At 41.5% G+C, this 20,636-nt stretch overlaps 2 protein-coding genes across 9 annotated transcripts in view; one reads left to right on the top strand and one right to left on the bottom strand.

Moving 5' to 3' along the window:
• The window catches only part of pign (phosphatidylinositol glycan anchor biosynthesis, class N), a 150,758-nt gene extending 144,675 nt beyond the window's left edge, over nt 1-6,083 (bottom strand). For both annotated transcript variants that reach the window (XR_010020749.1, XM_063069652.1), the window contains exon 1: nt 5,948-6,083. The gene's annotated coding sequence lies outside the window, so the exon portion shown is untranslated. The remainder of the gene's footprint in view (nt 1-5,947) is intronic.
• A 359-nt stretch (nt 6,084-6,442) lies between these two features.
• The window catches only part of relch (RAB11 binding and LisH domain, coiled-coil and HEAT repeat containing), a 103,777-nt gene continuing 89,583 nt past the window's right edge, over nt 6,443-20,636 (top strand). For all 7 annotated transcript variants that reach the window (XR_010020748.1, XM_063069650.1, XM_063069649.1 and 4 more), the window contains exons 1-2: nt 6,443-6,852; nt 20,018-20,107. Coding sequence is in view for 6 of the 7 variants with exons in the window: in XM_063069650.1 (XP_062925720.1) it covers nt 6,459-6,852; nt 20,018-20,107 (484 nt within the window). In the remaining variant the exon portion in view is untranslated. The remainder of the gene's footprint in view (nt 6,853-20,017; nt 20,108-20,636) is intronic.

The following is a 20,636-nucleotide window of genomic DNA, read 5'->3' as shown; positions in this document are numbered from 1 at the left end:
AACACTTCTTTGTCTCCACTTTACAATCCACCTTCCACAAGAATCGCTCGGTCTGCGATTCCCTTGTCCATTTGCCCACTGATCTCCCTCCTGGCACTTATCCCTGCAAGAGGCAGAAGTGTCACCTCCTCCTTCTCCTCCTCCATTCAGGGCACCAAGCAGTCCTTCCAGCTGGGGCAGCACTTCACCTGCGAATCTGCTGGGGTTGTCTACAGTACCCAGTGCTCCTGATAACGGCCTCCTCTGTATTGGTGAGGCATGATGTAGATTGGGGGACCGCTTCGAGCACCCCCTCTGCATCAGCAAAAGGCAGGATTTCTCAGTGTATAGCCATTTAATTCATATCCCCATTTCTTTTCTGACATGTCATTCAATAGCTTCCTCTTCTGCTATGATGAGGCCACCTCAGGTTGAAGGAGGAACGCCTCATATTCTATCTAGGTAGCCTCCAACCTGAAGGCATGGACATTGATTTCTCCAACTGCCAGTATTTTTTTCTCCCTTTCCCCTTCCCTTTTATTCAATTCCCCACTCTGGCCTTCTACCTCTTCTCCTCACCTGCCTGTCAATTCCCCCGCTCCTCCTCCTCCTTCCCTTTATCCCCACTGCCCACTCTCCTCTATCAGATTTTTTCTTCTGCAGCCCTTTATCTTCTCCACCTATCACCTCCCAGCTTCTTACTTCATCCGCCACCCCCTGCCCCACTTACCTGGCTTCACATATCACCTTCCAGATTGTCCTCCTTCCCCCTCCCCCCACTGGCATCTTCCCCCTCCCTTTCCAATCCTAAAGAAGGATCTCGGCGCAAAATGTACACTGTTTATTCATTTCCATAGACGTTGCCTGACCCACTGAGTTCCTCCCGCATTCTGTGTGTGTTGCAGAAGAAACCCGCGTGGTCGCAGGGAGAACGTACAAATTCCTTACAGACGGCAGCAGAAATTGAAACCATTTGCTGGTGCTGAAATTGCATTACACTAACATGCTGCCCCAATCTTATGTGCTTATGAAAACCTGTACATGCAAATAAACTTCCATAGATATTATCAGATTCAAATGAGACCCAGTCTTGGAAAAATAATCCTGGATTATGTACCCGCTAGTAATCAAATATTATTGTCTCTTAAGAACATAGCCTGCCAGTTTAACAAAGAGGTTGCTTTGGAAACTGGCAAACACTTCCATTGATACTTGTTTAATAGAGTATCATTGCACAATGTAAAATGCATGAACACTTCAAGCCCACTGAGCGTGGGACATCCTGACTCTGCACCATCGTAACCAGGCAGGGGAAGATAATTGTTAATTTACTCTCTTCAACACCATTGATTACAACACTGTGGAGATATGGCTATTGTATCAACGCCACAAATCACTGCAGAAGGGAAGCACTGCTTGACCTGGCTGGCCTACAGCAAGTTCTCACAGGCAGCTCCTCCACACAGACCCGTTGGCGATTTATTGGTGCAGAAGTGCTAACTGAGATCACAGGTAGTGTATATTCCACTGAGTCAGGAGATTATGGATCCAAAACCTATTCCAAAATCTCAAGCACAAATTCTGAGCTGACACGCCCAGTGTAGCAATGAGGAAACACCTTATTGTCTCCCGGAAAACATGAGACGTAAACTGCCTTCTCGGGCAAATGTTAAAGATTACCTAATGCCACTTAAAGAGTAGGAGAGTACTCCCTGACGTTCTGGCCAATACTTTTCTCCCCCCTCAATCAACTAGCTGTAAAAGATAAGACCTGGATATGCTCATTCCTCTTTGTGACAGTTTGCTCGAGGGAAATTGATGTACTTCTTATATTACAGCAATGATTAGTTATCCTTCAAAAATAGCTCATTAGCTGTAAAGTGCTTGGGGCATCCTTAGTTAACCCAAAGAGGAAAAGCTCCCTTCTCCTCCCTGCTGTAGTATCATTCATGTAACCTCAATCCTTTATCATTCTTCTTCCAGACCTCGACCCCCCCCTGTAGTTAAGACCATACTGCTTCTATTAGATTTTGCCTCCAGGACCATACATTCATATCCTTCCATGTCACCAGTGTCACCACCAATTGAGCTGTCCAGGAAGACGAACCAGGTCCTTAGGTGGACAACTCAGATCAACCCTTAAATTAATTTCGGTAACCTTTGAAAAAGCAAAGGTATGAAATATTTTGGTGCGATAAAAATTAAAGAAATACTGTACTTCAAAAGAAGTTAATGCTATTTCACTTGTTAATTTTTAGAGTCAGGATCGATGTGACGAAAATGGAAGGGAAAATGTGGCAAAGGCAATAGTGTGGACTTAAGTCACAGATCAGTCACGATATCACTGGTGGAACAGGATCAAAGGGCAGCAATATTTGATTCTTTTTCACAAATGTTAATATTCCACAACCTGAAATGTTAACTCTGTTTCTCTCACTCCACCGATGCTGCCTGACCAAAGCTGTTTCTCCAGCACTTTCTGTTGTCCATTTCAGATTTCCAGCATCTGCAGATGCTTGTGTTTCATTTAGTTGCAACATTCACTCAGTAAATTGCTTTGAGTAGATGTCATTTTATATTTTGTAAAATGCAACACCCTTTGTTAACTATTTAAATAAGTTTAGAGAATTAGTTTTACTTTATGCTTTACATTAGTCTACAAATACTTATGGAAAACACACACATTATTGTATCACCCACGTATAAAAGAAATAAGGCTATAAGCATTATCTAATGTTTAGTCACTGCATAACACTAAGGGGCAAAAAACGCTGGTGGGAGTTGTGTACAGGCCACCTAACAGTAATAGTGATAGTATTAAACAGGAAATTAGAACTGTGTGCAATAAAGGAACAGCAGTTATAATGGGTGAATTCAATCTACATGTAGATTGGGTGAACCAAATTGGTAAGGGTGCTGAGGAAGAGGATTTCTTGGAATGTATGCGGGATGGTTTTTTGAACCAATATGTCGAGGAACCAACTAGAGAGCAGGCTATTCTAGACTGGGTATTGAGCAATGAGGAAGGGTTAATTAGCAATCTTGTCGTGAGAGGCCCCTTGGGTAAGAGTGACCATAATATGGTGGAATTCTTCATTAAGATGGAGAGTGACATAGTTAATTCAGAAACAAAGGTTCTGAATTTAAAGAAGGGGAACTTTGAAGGTATGAGATGTGAATTAGCTAAGATAGACTGACAAATGACACTTAAAGGGTTGATGGTGGATATGCAATGGCAAGCATTTAAAGATCGCATGGATGAACTACAACAATTGTTCATCCCAGTTTGGCAAAAGAATAAATCAAGGAAGGTAGTGCACCCATGGCTGACAAGGGAAATTAGGGATAGTATCAATTCCAAAGAAGAAGCATACAAATTAGCCGGAAAAAGTGGCTTACCTGAGGACTGGGAGAAATTCAGAGTTCAGCAGAGGAGGGCAAAGGGCTTAATTAGGAAGGGGAAAAAAGATCATGAGAGAAAACTGGCAGGGAACATAAAAACTGACTGTAAAAGCTTTTATAGATATGTGAAAAGAAAAAGATCGGTTAAGACAAATGTAGGTCCCCTACAGACAGAAACAGGTGAATTGATTATGGGGAGCAAGGACATGGCAGACCAATTGAATAATTACTTTGGTCCTGTCTTCACTAAGGTGGACATAAATAATCTTCCGGAAATAGTAGGGGACAGAGGGTCCAGTGAGATGGAGGAACTGAGGGAAATACACGTTAGTAGGGAAGTGGTGTTATGTAAATTGAAGGGATTACAGGCGGATAAATCCCCGGGGCCAGATGGTCTACATCCTAGAGTGCTTAAGGAAGTAGCCCAAGAAATAGTGGATGCATTAGTGATAATTTTTCAAAACTCTTTAGATTCTGGACTAGTTCCTGAGGATTGGAGGGTGGCTAATGTAACCCCACCTTTTAAAAAAGGAGGGAGAGAGAAACCAGGGAATTATAGACCGGTTAGTCTAACATCGGTGGTGGGGAAACTGCTAGAGTCAGTTATCAAAGATGTGATAACAGCACATTTGGAAAGCGGTGAAATCATCGGACAAAGTCAGCATGGATTTGTGAAAGGAAAATCATGTCTGACGAATCTCATAGAATTTTTTGAGGATGTAACTAGTAGAATGGATAGGGGAGAACCAGTGGATATGGTATATTTGGATTTTCAAAAGGCCTTTGACAAGGTCCCACACAGGAGATTAGTGTGCAAACTTAAAGCACACGATATTGGGGGTAAGGTATTGATGTGGATAGAGAATTGGTTGGCAGACAGGAAGCAAAGAGTGGGAATAAACGGGACCTTTTCAGAATGGCAGGCAGTGACTAGTTGGGTGCCGCAAGGCTCAGTGCTGGGACCCCAGTTGTTCACAATATATATTAATGACTTGGATGAGGGAATTAAATGCAGCATCTCCAAGTTTGCGGATAACACAAAGCTGGGCGGCAGTGTTAGCTGTGAGGAGGATGCTAAGAGGATGCAGGGTGACTTGGATAGGTTAGGTGAGTGGGCAAATTCATGGCAGATGCAATTTAATGTGGATAAATGTGAGGTTATCCACTTTGGTGGCAAAAACAGGAAAACAGTTTATTATCTGAATGGTGGCCGATTAGGAAAGGGGGAGGTGCAATGAGACCTGGGTGTCATTAAACACCAGTCATTGCAAGTGGGCATGCAGGTACAGCAGGCGGTGAAAAAGGCGAATGGTATACTGGCATTTATAGCAAGAGGATTCGAGTACAGGAGCAGAGAGGTACTACTGCAGTTGTACAAGGCCTTGGTGAGACCACACCTGGAGTATTGTGTGCAGTTTTGGTCCCCTAATCTGAGGAAAGACATTCTTGCCATAGAGGGAGTACAAAGAAGGATTGATTCCTGGGATGGCAGGACTTTCATACGATGAAAGACTGGATCAACTAGGCTTATACTCGTTGGAATTTAGAAGATTGAGGGGGGATTTGATTGAAACGTATAAAATCCTAAAGGGATTGGACAGGCTAGATGCAGGACGATTGTTCCCGATGTTGGGGAAGTCCAGAACGAGGGGTCACAGTTTGAGGATAAAGGGGAAGCCTTTTAGGACCGAGATTAGGAAAAACTTCTTCACACAGAGAGTGGTGAATCTGTGGAATTCTCTGCCACAGGAAACAGTTGAGGCCAGTTCATTGGCTATATTTAAAAGGGAGTTAGATATGGCCCTTGTGGCTAAAGGGATCAGGGGGTATGGAGGGAAGGCTGGTACAGGGTTCTGAGTTGGATGATTAGCCATGATCATACTGAATGGTGGTGCAGGCTCGAAGGGCCTACTCCTGCACCTATTTTCTATGTTTCTATGTTTCTAAGACACTTGTGCTCAAGACTAGGCTACAGAATTACTGTGCAGACAGAAGGGATACAAAAATTTCTTATATTTTACTCATGACGGAGAAGAGGTGATATGACCCATCAAGTTTCTGCTGTTTCTCAAAGCATTATCATCAATGCCATTCACCCACTTTTTCCCTGTGGCCCATCCTTTGATAACATGGTCAAAGTTTCCAGTTCAATGAATTACAATACGAGTTCACAAAATAATACAGTACAAGAGGAAGCTATCCTTGCCATCATCTCTATGCCCGCGCCCAGTTCATTCCAATGTCCTAATATATACAAAAGTAATCGTACAAATCTTTGGTGAATTTTTTTTCTGATGAGTCTGCTTTCACTATCCTTAACGGAAGTGTATACATACCTGATCATAACAATTTACTCCATAAAACAAAAAATGATTTCATCGACTGTCTCTTTTGGCAATACTTTAAATGTTCGCATTCTGATTTCTTTACGATGGTTTAACATTTATAATAATGACTAGCACATCTAGTCTACCCTTCTGATTTAAATCTGAAGCATGCGTAGTGTTTGAAAATGAACACATCATCATCGAATTGCAGACTCCTGATGTGGAAACAGTAAACTTACCTCGTTAAGCTTTTGATACCTCCACAGGCACTTTACTGTATAATGTACCATTAAATGTCATTCAGAACCTCTCACACCGGACTGCGCTTGCGCATAGCTCTGTGCATCCTTTGACCCCTGACAGCGGAAAAGCCCATCAGTACGCATGTGTAAACTTAACCTAAAGGACTGAATGGGCTCAAATATTTTTTTTCTCAAATCTCGAATGACTTTATGAATAAAAATAAAAATGTCCTTTTGCAAGCTGTATAAGACATTAGCCGTTCATTTGATTGAATGTCTAATGCTCTATAATTGCAAGTCCTTTGACCACCATAAACACACACAGTTGCTTCCCGACGGGAGATCCATGAGATTGACAGCCTTAGGTTGATGACGAATGGTTAAATCCGCTGTCGATCAAGTGATGCAACTGTCCAATCGGCTTTCGGGTAGTTCGGTCCAAGAGGACGGGCCGGGCAGACGAGGAGAAACACTCCGCGAGAGTTAAACCAGGAAGACGAGAAGTAAGATGGCGGCGTCTAGTGTTAATCCGTTCCTTAGCGACTCGGATGAAGAATCGGAGAGAAAGATGGGGCGGAATAGGGAGGCTGGCGCCCCGGGCCCGGCAGGTCCTGAACACGTCCCTCCTTCGCTGCCGCTGTCACCTCAGCAGGAGGCGGGTTACGGGTGCGGAGGCGGCACGGGAGTGTTGAAGGCTGAGGCGCAGCGGGTACCCCTGGACACAATTGCGGCTCAGCTGCTGAGGGATCAGTACATCCTGACCGCGCTCGAGTTCCATACCGAGCTGCAGGAGGCCGGCAGGGAGCTTCCCCGGCTCCGGGATTACTTCTCCAACCCTGGGAATTTCGAGAGGCAAACGTCCACTCCCCCCAAGGACCTGGCGCCCATTCCCGGACAGCTCAGTAAGTGTGGCGATGACACGGAACGAGTTGGGTGATTGGTCCGTTCCCCGGGAGGACGCCCAGTATATACAGTATGCCTTTATTTACAGAGAGATCGAGGGGTAGCACGCTGAATGAAGTTGATAAATGATTGGATTGGTTTCTAGGAGTGACATGGTACTGAGGGAAAAGAATGAAAACCAAAGTGTTTCCTCTTTGGTTATCCAGTGAATGAATGTACGAGGCCCTCATGGGGAGGAGGAGGGTGGGGAGGGATATAAATTTTAATGTGGGGAAAGACCGATACCAAATCGTAGATGGGTCCAAAGGTCTGATTTAGAATTGGAGAATTGCAACACAAATAGTGTATTTTCACTTGCGTTACCGGTTTCATTTTGTGAGATATTTTGCCCACTGCATTTCTTTGTAAAAGTCTCGAGGATACCGAGTCATATGGCACATTGGTATTTGTTTTGCCTTCGTGGTCTTAATACAAGAGGAGTGTAGTGTGGTGAACATTCCTATTTACCCCACTCTGCAAGAATCACTCATATGCTTAATTTGATAATAAGATGGATCTGAATGGAACCATCTTTTTTAGGCTACTTATTTTCACTCTTCCGAGGTTTGCACCTCACTTTCAACTAGTCAATTGAGCAGGGTTCAGCGGATATCGCATCAGCTCATTACAACTGAATAAATTCATGACCTAAGTTCGAGCCCTATCACCTGAATCAAAAACAAGCTGGTGGAGGCTCTGCTGGTCGGGCATCATCAGTGGAGGTAAAGAAATAGTTGGAGTTTCTAGTGGAGTCCCTGCATCAGGACACGTGCTGCATGTCCACCTTATATTTTAGAACCATTGGCTGCATTGTCCATTGCCCGTCCAAGAGTTGTTTTGCTAGCTTTGGATCTGCAGGATATTATTACAAAACTGTGGAAAAAGAAGTTATGTGATGCCTGATAAGGTAAATGGAAGTGAAAGAGATGAGGAGAGCCAGTGAAAATGCATGCGTCTCAAGCGTCTCATTGGAAGTTAGTAAATATTGCATGTAGGATTGGAAATAATATGCAGATGGATTAATTAGTTAATAGGCAGAATTTAGAAAGAAAGGATAAATAGAGACATGTTCAGCATAGAAGACTGGCTAATGTTGTTTGATGTTGATGATATAGATATCATTTGAATAGTGGGACCTAGGTTAACACCCAAATATGCTCATGTTTCTAAAACCATGTGATGTTGGCTGTGAGGGGACAGGGGTTTCGGGGTGATATGGGTTGAATATTGCATAGACTTTGCAGATTGCAATTTGTCATCGTCAATTTATGTGATGGCTTTCTCATTTGAGACAAGAATGTCGCAATCAGGGCACATTACAGGAACTCTGCCTTATCTGATTAATGCTGTCAAATATACTGAGAGAATTCTAAGCTATCTGCTGTGCCATCTTCCAAATTACATCCTAAAGGGAGGTGTTACTTGCTATCTTAACTGATGCAAAGATCTGTGTTATTTTTGGTTTGAGACCTTTTTATGTCATTTATCATTTATTTCTTTATCAACTCCACAGAAAAAATAGTCACTTATTTCACAAGTGTGGCAAGTTGTACACCAATCGGTAACCATGGTTGTACATGTCACAAATGATTGCCAGTGAAAGAATTTGGAGCAGTCATAAGAAAAGAAAAATGCTTTAAAATTGCAAGTTTCCAATTTATTCTGTTGTCCTAACGTAAGTTTTGAATGTAATTGAATCAGGTCTGTGAAGGAAAATAAAGCCCATCCCCATCATCAGTTAATAGAACGGGAAGTTCAACTGGTCTATTCATTATTAGAAAGAATAATATGAATGATAAATTTGTGCTTTTGTGAACTGCTCTATTTCACATTGCACTTTCCCAGTGATTCTAAAACTGACATGGCCGTAGAATGAAGCATTAAAGAGTGTTCCATCTGAATTGACCTGTGTTTGACATTGCAAACAGTTTGGCCCATATTACCCTGATTGTATAAAATAGTGACAGTAAGAATGCTCACATTTTATTGTTTACAGTAAATGAGTTTCAGTAAAAAAAAGCTTCTGATTTTTCTATCACTTATTGGGTAACATGATCAAAACCTGAACTCTTGTCTTTTTAATAAGGAGCTTCAAAGGAATTGACAGAGAGAAGCAGACAGATTGCAAGTTCTTTGTAAAGCATTTTTAAAATCTGTCCAGTGTTGAGAAATGCTGATAAATCAGTTCCAGAAATCCAGAGATTTCTACTGTCTTCTGCAGATTTGTATACCTTGAAGATGCTCAGTTTGGGTTCCGTCAAGGCCACTCAGCTCCTGACCTCATCACCTCCTTGGTCCAAACACGGACCGAAGAGCTAAACACCAGTGAGGGTGTTAGCCCTTGACATCAAGGCAGCATTTGACCGAGTGTGGCATCAAGGTGCCCTAGCTAAAATGGAGTCAATGGGAATTAGGGGGAAACCCCTCTGCTAGTTAGAATCATACCTGACATGAAGAAAGATGGTTGTTGTAGTTGAAGGTCAATCATCTCATCCTCAGGACATCACTGCAGGAGTTCCTCAGGGAAGTGTCCTAGGACCAACCATCTTCAGCTGCTTCATCAATGACTTTCCTTCTGTCATAAGGTCAGAAGTGGAGATGTTTGCAGATCACTGCACAATGTTCTGCACCATTTGTGACTCCTCAGATGGTGAGGCAGTTCATACCCAAATGCAGCAGGACCTGGACAATATCCAGGCTTGGGCTGACAAGGGACAAGTAACATTAGAGCCACGCAAATGCCAGGCAATGACCATCTCGTACAAGAGAGGCCCTAACCATCGTCCCTTGACATTCACTGGCATCACCATCACTGAATTCCCTACTATCAACATCCTGGGGGTTACAATTGACAGGAAACTGAGCTGGTACCGTGGCTACCAGAACAGGTCAAAGGCTAGGAATCTGTGGCATGTAACTCACCTTCTGGCTCCCCAAAGCCTGTCCATCCTGTACAAGGCTCAGGTCAGGAGTGTAATGGAATACTCACCACATGATTGGTACTCCTTCCACAAGCATCTAATCCCTCCACCATTGATGAACCATTGCAGCAGTGTGTACCATCTACAAGATGCCTGGGAACAACACCACTTGGAAATCCACCTCCTCGTCACTCACCATCCTGACTTGGAAACGTATTGCTGTTCCTTCATTGTCGCGGGGTCAGAATCATGGAATTCCCTCCCTAACAGCACTGTGGGTGTACCTACACCTCAGGGACTGCAGCGATTCATGAAGGTCGCTCATCACCAGCTTCTCAAGGGCAACTAGGGATGGGCAATAAGTGCTAGTTTAGTTGGCGACACCCACATCCCAAAAATGGATAAATTTAAAAAAATACCTTGAAGAGCAGCACTATTGCTAACCTTAAATACCCATCCTAGTGCTCTAATGCAAGTCATGGCTAAATTAATTACAGGTGCCAAAGTTGCTTGACAATGTGTTACAAAAAAATGCTGACATGACTGATTTAAACATAATGAAAAATAATTAATGGAAGTTCACAGTGACTGAATTTGACACTAAAGTAGCATGCATGTATGTTTTCAAAGCATTTGTTTGATTTAATGTTTTACCCGAAAGTACTTTTCTTTAGATAAATTGAGTATCATTCTCAACCACGCTGAAAATTTCTTTTTAATGAAAGGATTGCCAATATTTTTTTTCTGTTTTATCCTCAATGGCCATTGCAAGCCAGGATCTAAACTTGGCTCTAGATTTTGCAGCCAGCTTAAGATCAACATTGTTTTTCATTATTAAGTGGCTATACCCAACTGCTACATGCAGTGACCTTGGTTGCATCACAGTCTGGTAGAGAAACACCAATCATCAAGAGCAGAGTAGTCTACAGAATGTGGTGGATACAATGCAGCCCAGTCCATCATAACCCATGGGGCACTGCCACAAGAAAGAACCCCCACCATTCAGGCCATGCTCTCTTTTCACTCGTACCATCGGGCAAGAGGTACAGGACTACCATCAACACTTCCAAGGACTCTTTGTTCTCAGTATTTTTTTTATTTGCACAATTTGCCTCTTCTCGGTGGATGTAGGCTCACGGAAGGATTGAATACGAACAGTTGCTCTCATTGATGCTGATGGACGATGTTTTCCAAATTCCAAGACGTGATTATTGGTGTGGACTGTAGTTTCTACTAGTTTCCTTCAGTTTTTCTGTGTTTTCTTTCTTGTTGTTGATTGGCGAGTAGGTGATGTGTAACTTTTTTTGGGTAAGGGAGGGGTTGGGTGTTTGATGTTATTGTGACTTTTTTTGCGTGGGAGGAGCTTGGGGCTTAGGAGTTTGATGCTTTAGCTGCCGTGTGCATGTCTGGGAGGATGATCTGTTAATTTTGTGCAAGGGAGAGGTTGGGAGGTTTGGGGTTTGCAAGTTTTGTTTATTTTTCTTTTCCATGCAGGAGGGGGCCTCTATGATTTCCATGGTTTTTCTGTATTTTATTGCTATCAGGAAAAGACTAATCTCAGAGTTGTATTCTACAAGCATACTTTGATAATAAAATGGATGTTTAAACCTTTTGTCGTCTTTAGTGCGTTGGTCATTTGTCAGTCTTTGTTACATGTAGATTTTTTTTGTAAATTCAGTTGTATTTCTTATTATCCTATAAACTCCTGCAAGGCAATGGATCTCAGTGTAATGAATGGTAACATATATGTACTTTGATAATAAATTTTACTTTGACTTTGACATGAATTCTCTGTAGTGTTATGTAGCTCAATTAACAAATTGTGTCCTTTTTTTGTTTCTGTTATTTCTGATCCCATTTTATCTTATTTTTTGAATTTCAGCACCTTCCTGTGGTCTGCTTATTAATCAGTTGCAATACTATCCTGGTGAAATGATGTCAGTAGTTTGTTAATTTCAGTGGCATTGGTTCTGACTTTAAGCATAAATGTTGCTCATTCACATTTTGCACGTTTTCAGCAAGGCCAAATACTTTGCCCAGATATGCTTTATCTCTTACCACCTCAAAATATAAACACAATTAAGCAATGGTCTTGCAGACTAAGATAATTGTTGATGATAATTGCAGGACTGAAAGAATGTGCAGATCTTTTGTAGGATAGAACAACATTTTACATTTAACAACACTCACAACACGCTGGAGGAACTCAGCAGGTCGGGCAGCATCCGTGGGAACACACTTGTCTTAATTATTCATTACTCCTGGCACATAGGCCGAGACTGCGAACTGCAACAGTCTGGTCAAAGGAGGCAGGAGAGCATTTACAGGACTGCTTTAAAACAGCGACTAGACCATATGCAGGAATTCATTTTCAGGTCTTAACAAATTTGCCACAGTCATCACCATCTTCATTGAGACCTTCATGGAATAGTGTATGCCTTTGAGAACATGCAGTTTTCCTGAATCAGGAGATTTGGAGATGGCTGAGGGGTGTAAATCTGCAGCTTTTAAGGCTGGCATTCCAGAACCCTACAAGAAGTCCTGGTACAACCTACGTTCGGCCATCATGAGAGCAAAAGGGCAATTTTGTGTGAAATTAGAGATACAATCATGACAGTTGTGGCAGAGTTTGCATGACACACCTTTCTTTAAGGTGTAATCTAATGACCCAATAGCAGTGATGCTTAACTTCCCAGTGGACTCAACGTCATTTTATACACACTTTGAAAGAGAGAATGACACTATGCTTGTGTGACTTCCCACAGCAGCTGGTGATCCTGTGACCTCTGTCTTGGTGGCTGATGTCAGAATATCCTTCAATAGGGTGAACACTTGCAAGGTGTCCGGCTCCAACAGTGACATCTTCAACCTCCCACCTGCTTCAAAAGGGCAGCAGTGATACGCGTGCCCAAGAAGAGTAGGCTGAGTTCTTCAACCTTTGTTTCTTTTGGTAACACTCACATCAACTGTGATGAAGCACTTTGAGAGTTCGATCATGGCTGGAATTACTTCTTGCTTGAGCAAGGTCCTGGACCTGCTGTAGCTCGCCTACCGCCACAACAGATCTACAGCCAAAGCAATCTCACTGGCTATCCATTTGGCTTTACCTAGTCAGCAGCACAACATACATTAGGCTGCTGTTTATTGATTACATCTTGGCGTTCAACACTATCATCACCTCAGTATTATCAGCAAGCTTCAAAATCTGAGCCTTTGTACCTCTCTTTTCAACTGGATCCTCAACTTGCTCATTGGGAGACCAGAGTCAGTGTGGATCAGTAATAACTTTCCTTCCCAATAATAACATCTTCTCACTGAAAATCAACACAGGCACACCTTAAAGCATGTAGGCTTAGCCCAGTGCTCAACTTTCTCTGCACCCATGACTGTATGTCTTGGCACAGCTCAAATGGCATCTATAAATTCACTGTTGTTGGCAGAATCTCAGACAGTGACAAAGAGGTGTAAAGAAGTGAGAGAGATTGGCCAGTTGAGTGGCATTGTAAAAACAACCTTGCACTCAATGTCAACAAGGGATTGTGAACTTCAGGAAATGGAAGTTGGAAGAACACACCAGTCTTCGTTGTGGAGTCAGTGGTGGGAAGGATGTGCTCGAGTTCCTAGGCTTCAAAGTCTTAGAGGTTCTATCTGGGGCCCAACACATTAATGCATTCACTAAGAAGGCACACGAGAAGCTCTACTTCATTAGGGTTTTGAAGAGACATGATATGTTACCAAAGATTCTTGCAAATTTCAACACATGTACAATGGAGGACATTTTGTCTGTTTGCTTCACAGCCTAGTATAGAGTTCCAATGTGCAAGATCAAAAAAGGATTGGAGCCTCAGCCAGCTCTATCATGGGTCAACCTTCCTCACCAATGGGGACATCTTCAAGAGGCAGTGCCTCAAGAAGGCGGCATCCCTCTTCTTGATACCCATTTGGGAGAAGGTACAGGAGCCTGATAACTCCACTTAACATTTTAGGAGCAGCATGTTCCCCTCTGCCATCAGATTTCCAAACAGTCCATGAACCCATAAACACTACCTTGCTTTTTATTTATTTTGTAACTTATTGTAACTTTTTTTTGCTCTGTACTACTGCTGCAAATCAACAAATTTCATGACGTGTCAGTGATAATAAACTTGATTCTTATAGTTACTGTAGTACACAGGAATTGAACTTGATGCCGTCTTATTCAATATGATGGTGTATATTTTCCCATCACCTCAAGGGGAGGGACATAAACAGCAAGACTTCATTGATCCTTTGGCACATTCCAGTCTTCTATCATTACAGTTTTTTAATAAGACAAGAAATGTGAACAAAGCTTTTCAAAACAGGGCAACGATAGCTAACACTGCTTTTCATTTATGTTATACAATAAATATATTGTATAGTGGATGCTTTCTGCAGATGTATCACAGATAAATGAGGACACAAGATATTTTCGGCTTCATGAGCCAAAACATTTTTCTTGCCTTGTTTTAAAAAAACTTAGAACATCTTTTGATTTTTGCCTGCAGTCTCAGTGTAGTGCTATTAGGTTTTCATTAGTATTAAGAAATAGTACCTGCAAACTAGGTTGAAAGCAAGATCCATTTAGCAACTAATTACAGTAATTGTGATATTTTGTGGTCTAACATCAAGACTAGTTGTATTATAAATTGATGTTATATGCAAAAAAAAATGCTTTTGCTTTAAGTAAGCAACAGATCAGATGACAAAAGTAGTTGTCTTGAGCAATTTGTGAGATGAATACCTTTTAGTCGCGTGTGCTCTGAAAAGTAGCTGCAATTTTATTTGTATTTGGATGGCACAAATCTTCTAGCAAGTGGCAATTCACTTTTTACTCGCTTAAGAGAAAGCATTATCTGAAATTTCAAATGAGAACACCATGGTAGAAATTTAAATTATAGGTGAAATCTCAGTCAGAAAATGCATTACCTTCACACCATTGATAATATCGAAAGCATTTAAAGTCCATGTATCTGTGAAAGAGCTTTCACCTTGGCTGCATTTGATAAAGTACGAAAATGTTTCAGTTTGAAAGACATGGTTTCATTAGAGTGCTTCCATTTTACCTCACCTCTATTTTGTGCAGTTGATTATATTTTTATGGGACAGCATTGTTGCTTTGGCAACATGAAGGTTGCTGGGAAACTAATGGAAGATGATCTTCACTTGCATCCTCATGGAGTGCCTCAATTTGACAGATGTCACACCTGAATCTGTGAACAACTATGCTTGTATGAAAGAATTCAGTCCAATTTTGTATTTAGATGGATTGTTTCCTAATGAGCCAGACAGGTTGCATAACCACTCTTTGTTGCTGTGCCAATTAGCATTTTTTTCCCTATGGGTGACAATTAAATTCTGTTGTGGCATTGAGTAATGAATTGCAAGTTTAATGCAACCTGCTGTAACTGTAACTATTCACCACATAAGACAGTAGCATCAGGATTGGCCTCTGCTGAGAGTCAAACAATGGAGAAACTGTCATTCCCCAGGTCATCTTGTGCAAAGTCATTGTTGTGGGTAGAGGTTTGGAAGTTGCATTTGGCAGAATGAGTAAGTGCAGACTTCAGCAGTAGAAGTGTTTTTTTTAACGAAAAAAAACAATGGTGAGGGTTTGTCTTTGAGAAGCTCGGTAAACCTTTTAATTTGTTGGTGCATTTTTAGAAATATCTGAAGTAGGTAATCATACTTCTGAAGTGGTATCCAGCACAACAAACTTAATTGGTACATATCAGTTTTCCCAAGCACGTTGGTAACCAACAGGATTGATGAGAGCAGGATGGTAGATATTTTCTGTATGACTGTAGGAAGGTCTTTGACAAGATCCTGCAAGAAAGACTAGATTGCATAGGATTCAGGGTTTATTGCCATGTGCACATACAGTGGTGCTAGAAAGTTTGTGAACTCTTTAAAATTTTCTGTTTCTGCATAAATATGACCCAAGATGTGATCAGATTTTCATGTAAAGCCCAATTTATACTTCTGCGTGAAATGTACGCCGTAGGTACGGTGTAGCCGCGTACTCTACGCTGTACTCTACACCGAACCCTACACTGTAGTCTAACGTGCACCTCTCCCAAAATGTAACTACGCGTCCGAGCGACGCAGACTGCAACAACTCTGATTGGTCGGCTGGGTAGCATTTCCTCCTACGCATTTCCGGTTGCTGCTGCTTCTCCGCCATTTCAGAATTGAGAGAGAAGAAACTCTTGTTCAACATGTATTAGCTGCAACTCCAACATGATGCGCTCAGTTTCAATCGCCATTGTTTGAAGTACAGGAGGAAACTCAACACAGTGGCATAGAAACCCCACCGCCAACTGGCGTTTTGGTGGTGAATTGCAGAGCGACGCAGACACACCAACGCACAAGTATAAATGCTCACAACGGCGTAGGCCACTTGCATAGGCTACAGCGTAAGCTACGCCATAGCCCGTACACACAAGTATAAATCAGCCTTAAGTCCTAAAACTAGATAAAGAGAACCCAGTTAAATAGCGCAAAAAATCATATTGTTCATGTATTTATTGAGAAAAATGATCCAATATTACGTGTATTTGTTGGAAAAAAATCTGAACCTAATTAAGTGGTGTGACACCCTTGCACAGCAATAACTTCAAACAAACGTTTCCCATAACTATTGATCAATCCTACACGTTGGCTTGGAGGAATTTTAGGCCGTTCATTCCTCCTTACAAAACTGCTTCAACTCTGGGATGTTGGTGGGCTTCCTTGCATGAACTGCTTGCTTCAGGTTCTTTCACAACATCTCTGTAGGATAAGGTCAGGACTTTGACTCAGTCATTCCAAAATGTGAAATATCTTCTGCTTTAGCCATTCTTTGGTAGACTGACTTGAGTGTTTAGAGTCATTGTCTTGCTGCATAACCCACTGTCTCTTGAGCTTCAGTTCATGGACAGATACCTTGACAATTTCCTGTACAATTTGCTAGTACAATTCAGAATTCATTGTTCCATTATTGATGGCAAGCAGTTCTGGTCCCAAAGTAGCAAAGGAGGCCTAAATCGTGACACTGCAACCACCATGTTTCACAGATGGGATGAGGTTCTTGTGCTGGAATACAGTGTTGGCTTTTCTCGAAACATAATGTTTCTCGTTAAAGCCAAAAGTTCTATTTTGGACTCATCCGTCCACAGAACATTCTTCCAATAGCCTTCTGGCTTATTCACATAGTCTTTAGCAAAGTTTAGATAGGCAGCAATGTTCTTGAAGAGTAGTGGCTTCCTGTTTATAATCCTGCCATGCACACCATTGTTCAGTGTTTGCCTGATGGTAGGCTCATCAACACTGACATTAGCCAATGCAAGAGAGTCCTGTAGCTTCTTAGATGTTACCCTGGGGTGTTGAATTTCCAACATTTGTACACCATTTGCCTGATTGTGGATTGGTGGAGCCCAAACTCTTTTGAAATGGTTTTGTATCCTACCTGGTGAGCATCAACAACTTATTTTTCCTGCGGTCCTCGTAAATTTCCTATGATTGAGGCATGGCACACTTCCAAAAACCTGTGTGGTGAAGATTAGACTTCGATAGTGAAGGCCTGGGTTTATGTTCTTTAAATAGAGCAGGACCTCCCATACTCACATCTGATTGTTATCCCATTGATTGAAACATCTAACTCTAATTTGCTCTTTAAATCAACTGATAATCCTTGAGGTTCACATACTTTTTCCAACAATTACATGTAATATTGGTAATTTTTCTTATAAATAAATGAAAAAGTATATTTATTTATTTGGGTTCTCTATCTAATTTTAGGACTCGTGTGAAGATCTAATCACATTTTAGGTCATATTTCTGCAGAAGCAGAGAAAATTCTAAAGGTTTCACAAACTTTCTAGTACCACTGTACAAAGCAAACTTACTTGCAGCATCACAGTCCTATAGCATCAGAGGCACAACATTCAGAGCAAAAATATAAATTATATAAGATTATACAAGATCACCCAATTAGAACAAAAATCTGTCCATTGTAATGCAAACTGGTTATTGTGTTACACTGAGGTATTGATTAGGGTTGTGAAGGTTGGTTCAGGGAAGTAGCTGTTCTTGAACCTGGTGGTGTGGGATTTCAGGCTTCTGTGCCTCCTTCCCATTGGTACAGTTGAGAAGATGGGATGGCAGGAGGGCATCCTACCATCCCATTAGAGATGCAAACACGAGGAAATCTGCAGATGCTGGAAATTCAAGCAACACACACAAAAAATGCTGGTGAACGCAGCAGGCCAGGCAGCATCTATAGGAAGAGGTGCAGTCAATGTTTCGGGCCGAGACCCTTCGTCAGGACTAACTGAAGGAAGACCTAGTAAGAGATTTGAAAGTGGGAGGGGGAGGGGGAGATCCAAAATGGTAGGAGAAGACGAGGGGGAGGGATGAAGCCAACAGCTGGGAAGTTGATTGGCAAAAGGCTGGAGAAGGGAGAGGATCATGGGACGGGAAGCCTAGGGAGAAAGAAAGCAGGAAGGGAGCCCAGAGGATGGATTTTGCCAATCAACTTTTCAGCTCTTAGCTTCTTCCCTCACCCTCCTGTCTTCTCCTATCATTTCGGATCTCTCTCTCCCCCTCCTACTTTCAAATCTCTTACTATCTCTTCTTTCAGTTAGTCCTGACAAAGGGTCTCAGCCCGAAACGTCGACTGTACTTCTTCCTATAGATGCTGCCTGGCCTGCTGCATTCACCAGCATTTTTTGTGTGTGTTGCTTTAATTAGAGATGTTGCCCTGAGCAGGCACCTCGTGTAGATATTTCCAATGGTGGGGAGGGATGTGCCCTTGTATATTGATCTGAGTTCATTACTATATGTGGTTTTTGGTGTTCCTGTGTATTGGAAATGCTGTACCAGACAATGATGCAACCAGTATGGATGCTTTCAGCAGTCTATCTGTAGAAGTTAGTGTTCAGCGAATGATACAGCAGTAGTGAATTTTACGGAACAAGGACCTCTGATTATAAATAAATCTATGGTTCATTGAAAGTACAGCCACAAATAGACAATGGTGAAGAAGGCTTTAAGTCTGGGTATTGAATATAAAAGTTGAGAGGTACAGAACATTGATGAGACCACACATGGAGTATTGTGTTCTGATTTGGTTGTCCTGCTATAGGAAAGATGTTCATAAACTGGCAAGAATGCAGAAAAGTTTTTGAAGTATACAATCAGGACTAGAGGTACTGAGTTGTAGGGAGAAGTTGGACAGACTTGGACTTACTTCTTGGAGCATAGGAGACAGAGGTGTAGAAAATCATAAAGTACATTGATAAGGTGAATGTACTCTGTCCTTTTCCCAAAGTTGGGGACAAGAACTGGATAGTGTAGATTTTAGATGAGAAGGGAAATATTTAATAGGAACCTGAGGGGAGACTTATTTACACAAAGGGTCATGTGTATGTGGAATGAGCTGACAGAGGAAGTGGTAGGGACAGGTAAAATAACAGCTTTTAAAAGACATCTGTGCAAGTACTTGCATTGATTGGATAGGTTTATAAGGTTGCAGGACAATGCTGGCAAATGAGACTAGCTTTAATGGATATCTTGTTCAGCATGGACCCCTTTGGCTAAAGGCCCTGTTTCTGTTCTGTATGACTACCTACAGTATGGCATGCCGAACCTCCTTAACCTCCTACGAAAGTAAAGACACTAGAGTGCTATACTTGTGCTGGGTGAAGAGCAAGTTATCGGATATGCTAATGCCCAGGAATTTAAAACTGATAATCCCCTCAACCCATGGTCCATTAATGCAGATTGATCCATTTTTGCTCTCCTTTCCCTTCCTGAAGTCAACCAGCAGATTTTTTAGTTCCACTGGCATTGAGAGAGTAGTTGTTGTTGTTGTTACAGTACCACTTTACCAAGTAATATATCTCACTCATGTACCTATAGAGGGAAATGAGCCATATGTTGGCAAATGGGACTAACTTAGATGAGCATGGGCAGTGGGCTGAAGGGCCTGTTTCTGTACTGCATTACTTGATTCAATGAAAAATGAAATATCAGGCTTTTTCTAATTAGTAGTAAAAATTAATATATCTTGAATAGTAGTGATTATTAGCACCTTCACAAACATCCATCCACAGAAGAGAATGAATACCTGGATGTAGCTATTAAGTTTTATGAAGAAAACCAAAAACAGTGGTATTGAATCTAACGTCTTCTTTCCCTTTAATAGATCGAGCTGGCAGCATAAGCACTTTAGATTCTTTGGATTTTGCTCGGTATTCTGATGATGGGAACAGGGAGACAGATGAACGTTTGGCAGGTAAACGCTATTTTACTAACCCTGATATAAACTTGCAGAATCACTTCAGCATTTATATCTGTCTTTTTATCTAAACAAGCCTCTTCAGCATTTTATACCTTTTAAAATCTGGATCAAAGTAAACAACAATTTGTACAATAAAAATTGGTAGTATACAAATAGCAAGGAATCATTGGGACATGATATTAAAATCAAGTGTATTTATATTTTGCATATGCACACATAATTCGTAAAAGCTATTGTCTGTTTGGGAAACTAATATTGCTCTGCTCCATGTAATGAATTGAATTTAGTGAACTATCTAGTTCTGGATTTGCTAAATTATGTAACTTACATTTTACATAGCAGGGTCAGTCAGTTAAGACCCTCTCTGACAAGTATTGTGATTTTTAAACAAAGCATAATTTGAGACCAATGAGCATAATGTACTCGAGTTTTGAAAGCTCCCAAACATCATTATCCAAAATTACATAAATGAAGTTTCTACTGCTTTTTTTTTTACTTTGCCTTTCTGTATAGCAGGCACTGC

The sequence above is a fragment of the Mobula hypostoma genome, chromosome 17, assembly GCF_963921235.1.
Source record: "Mobula hypostoma chromosome 17, sMobHyp1.1, whole genome shotgun sequence".
In the NCBI taxonomy this organism is placed as follows: domain Eukaryota; kingdom Metazoa; phylum Chordata; class Chondrichthyes; order Myliobatiformes; family Myliobatidae; genus Mobula; species Mobula hypostoma.
This window is presented reverse-complemented; position numbering and strand designations above follow the sequence as displayed.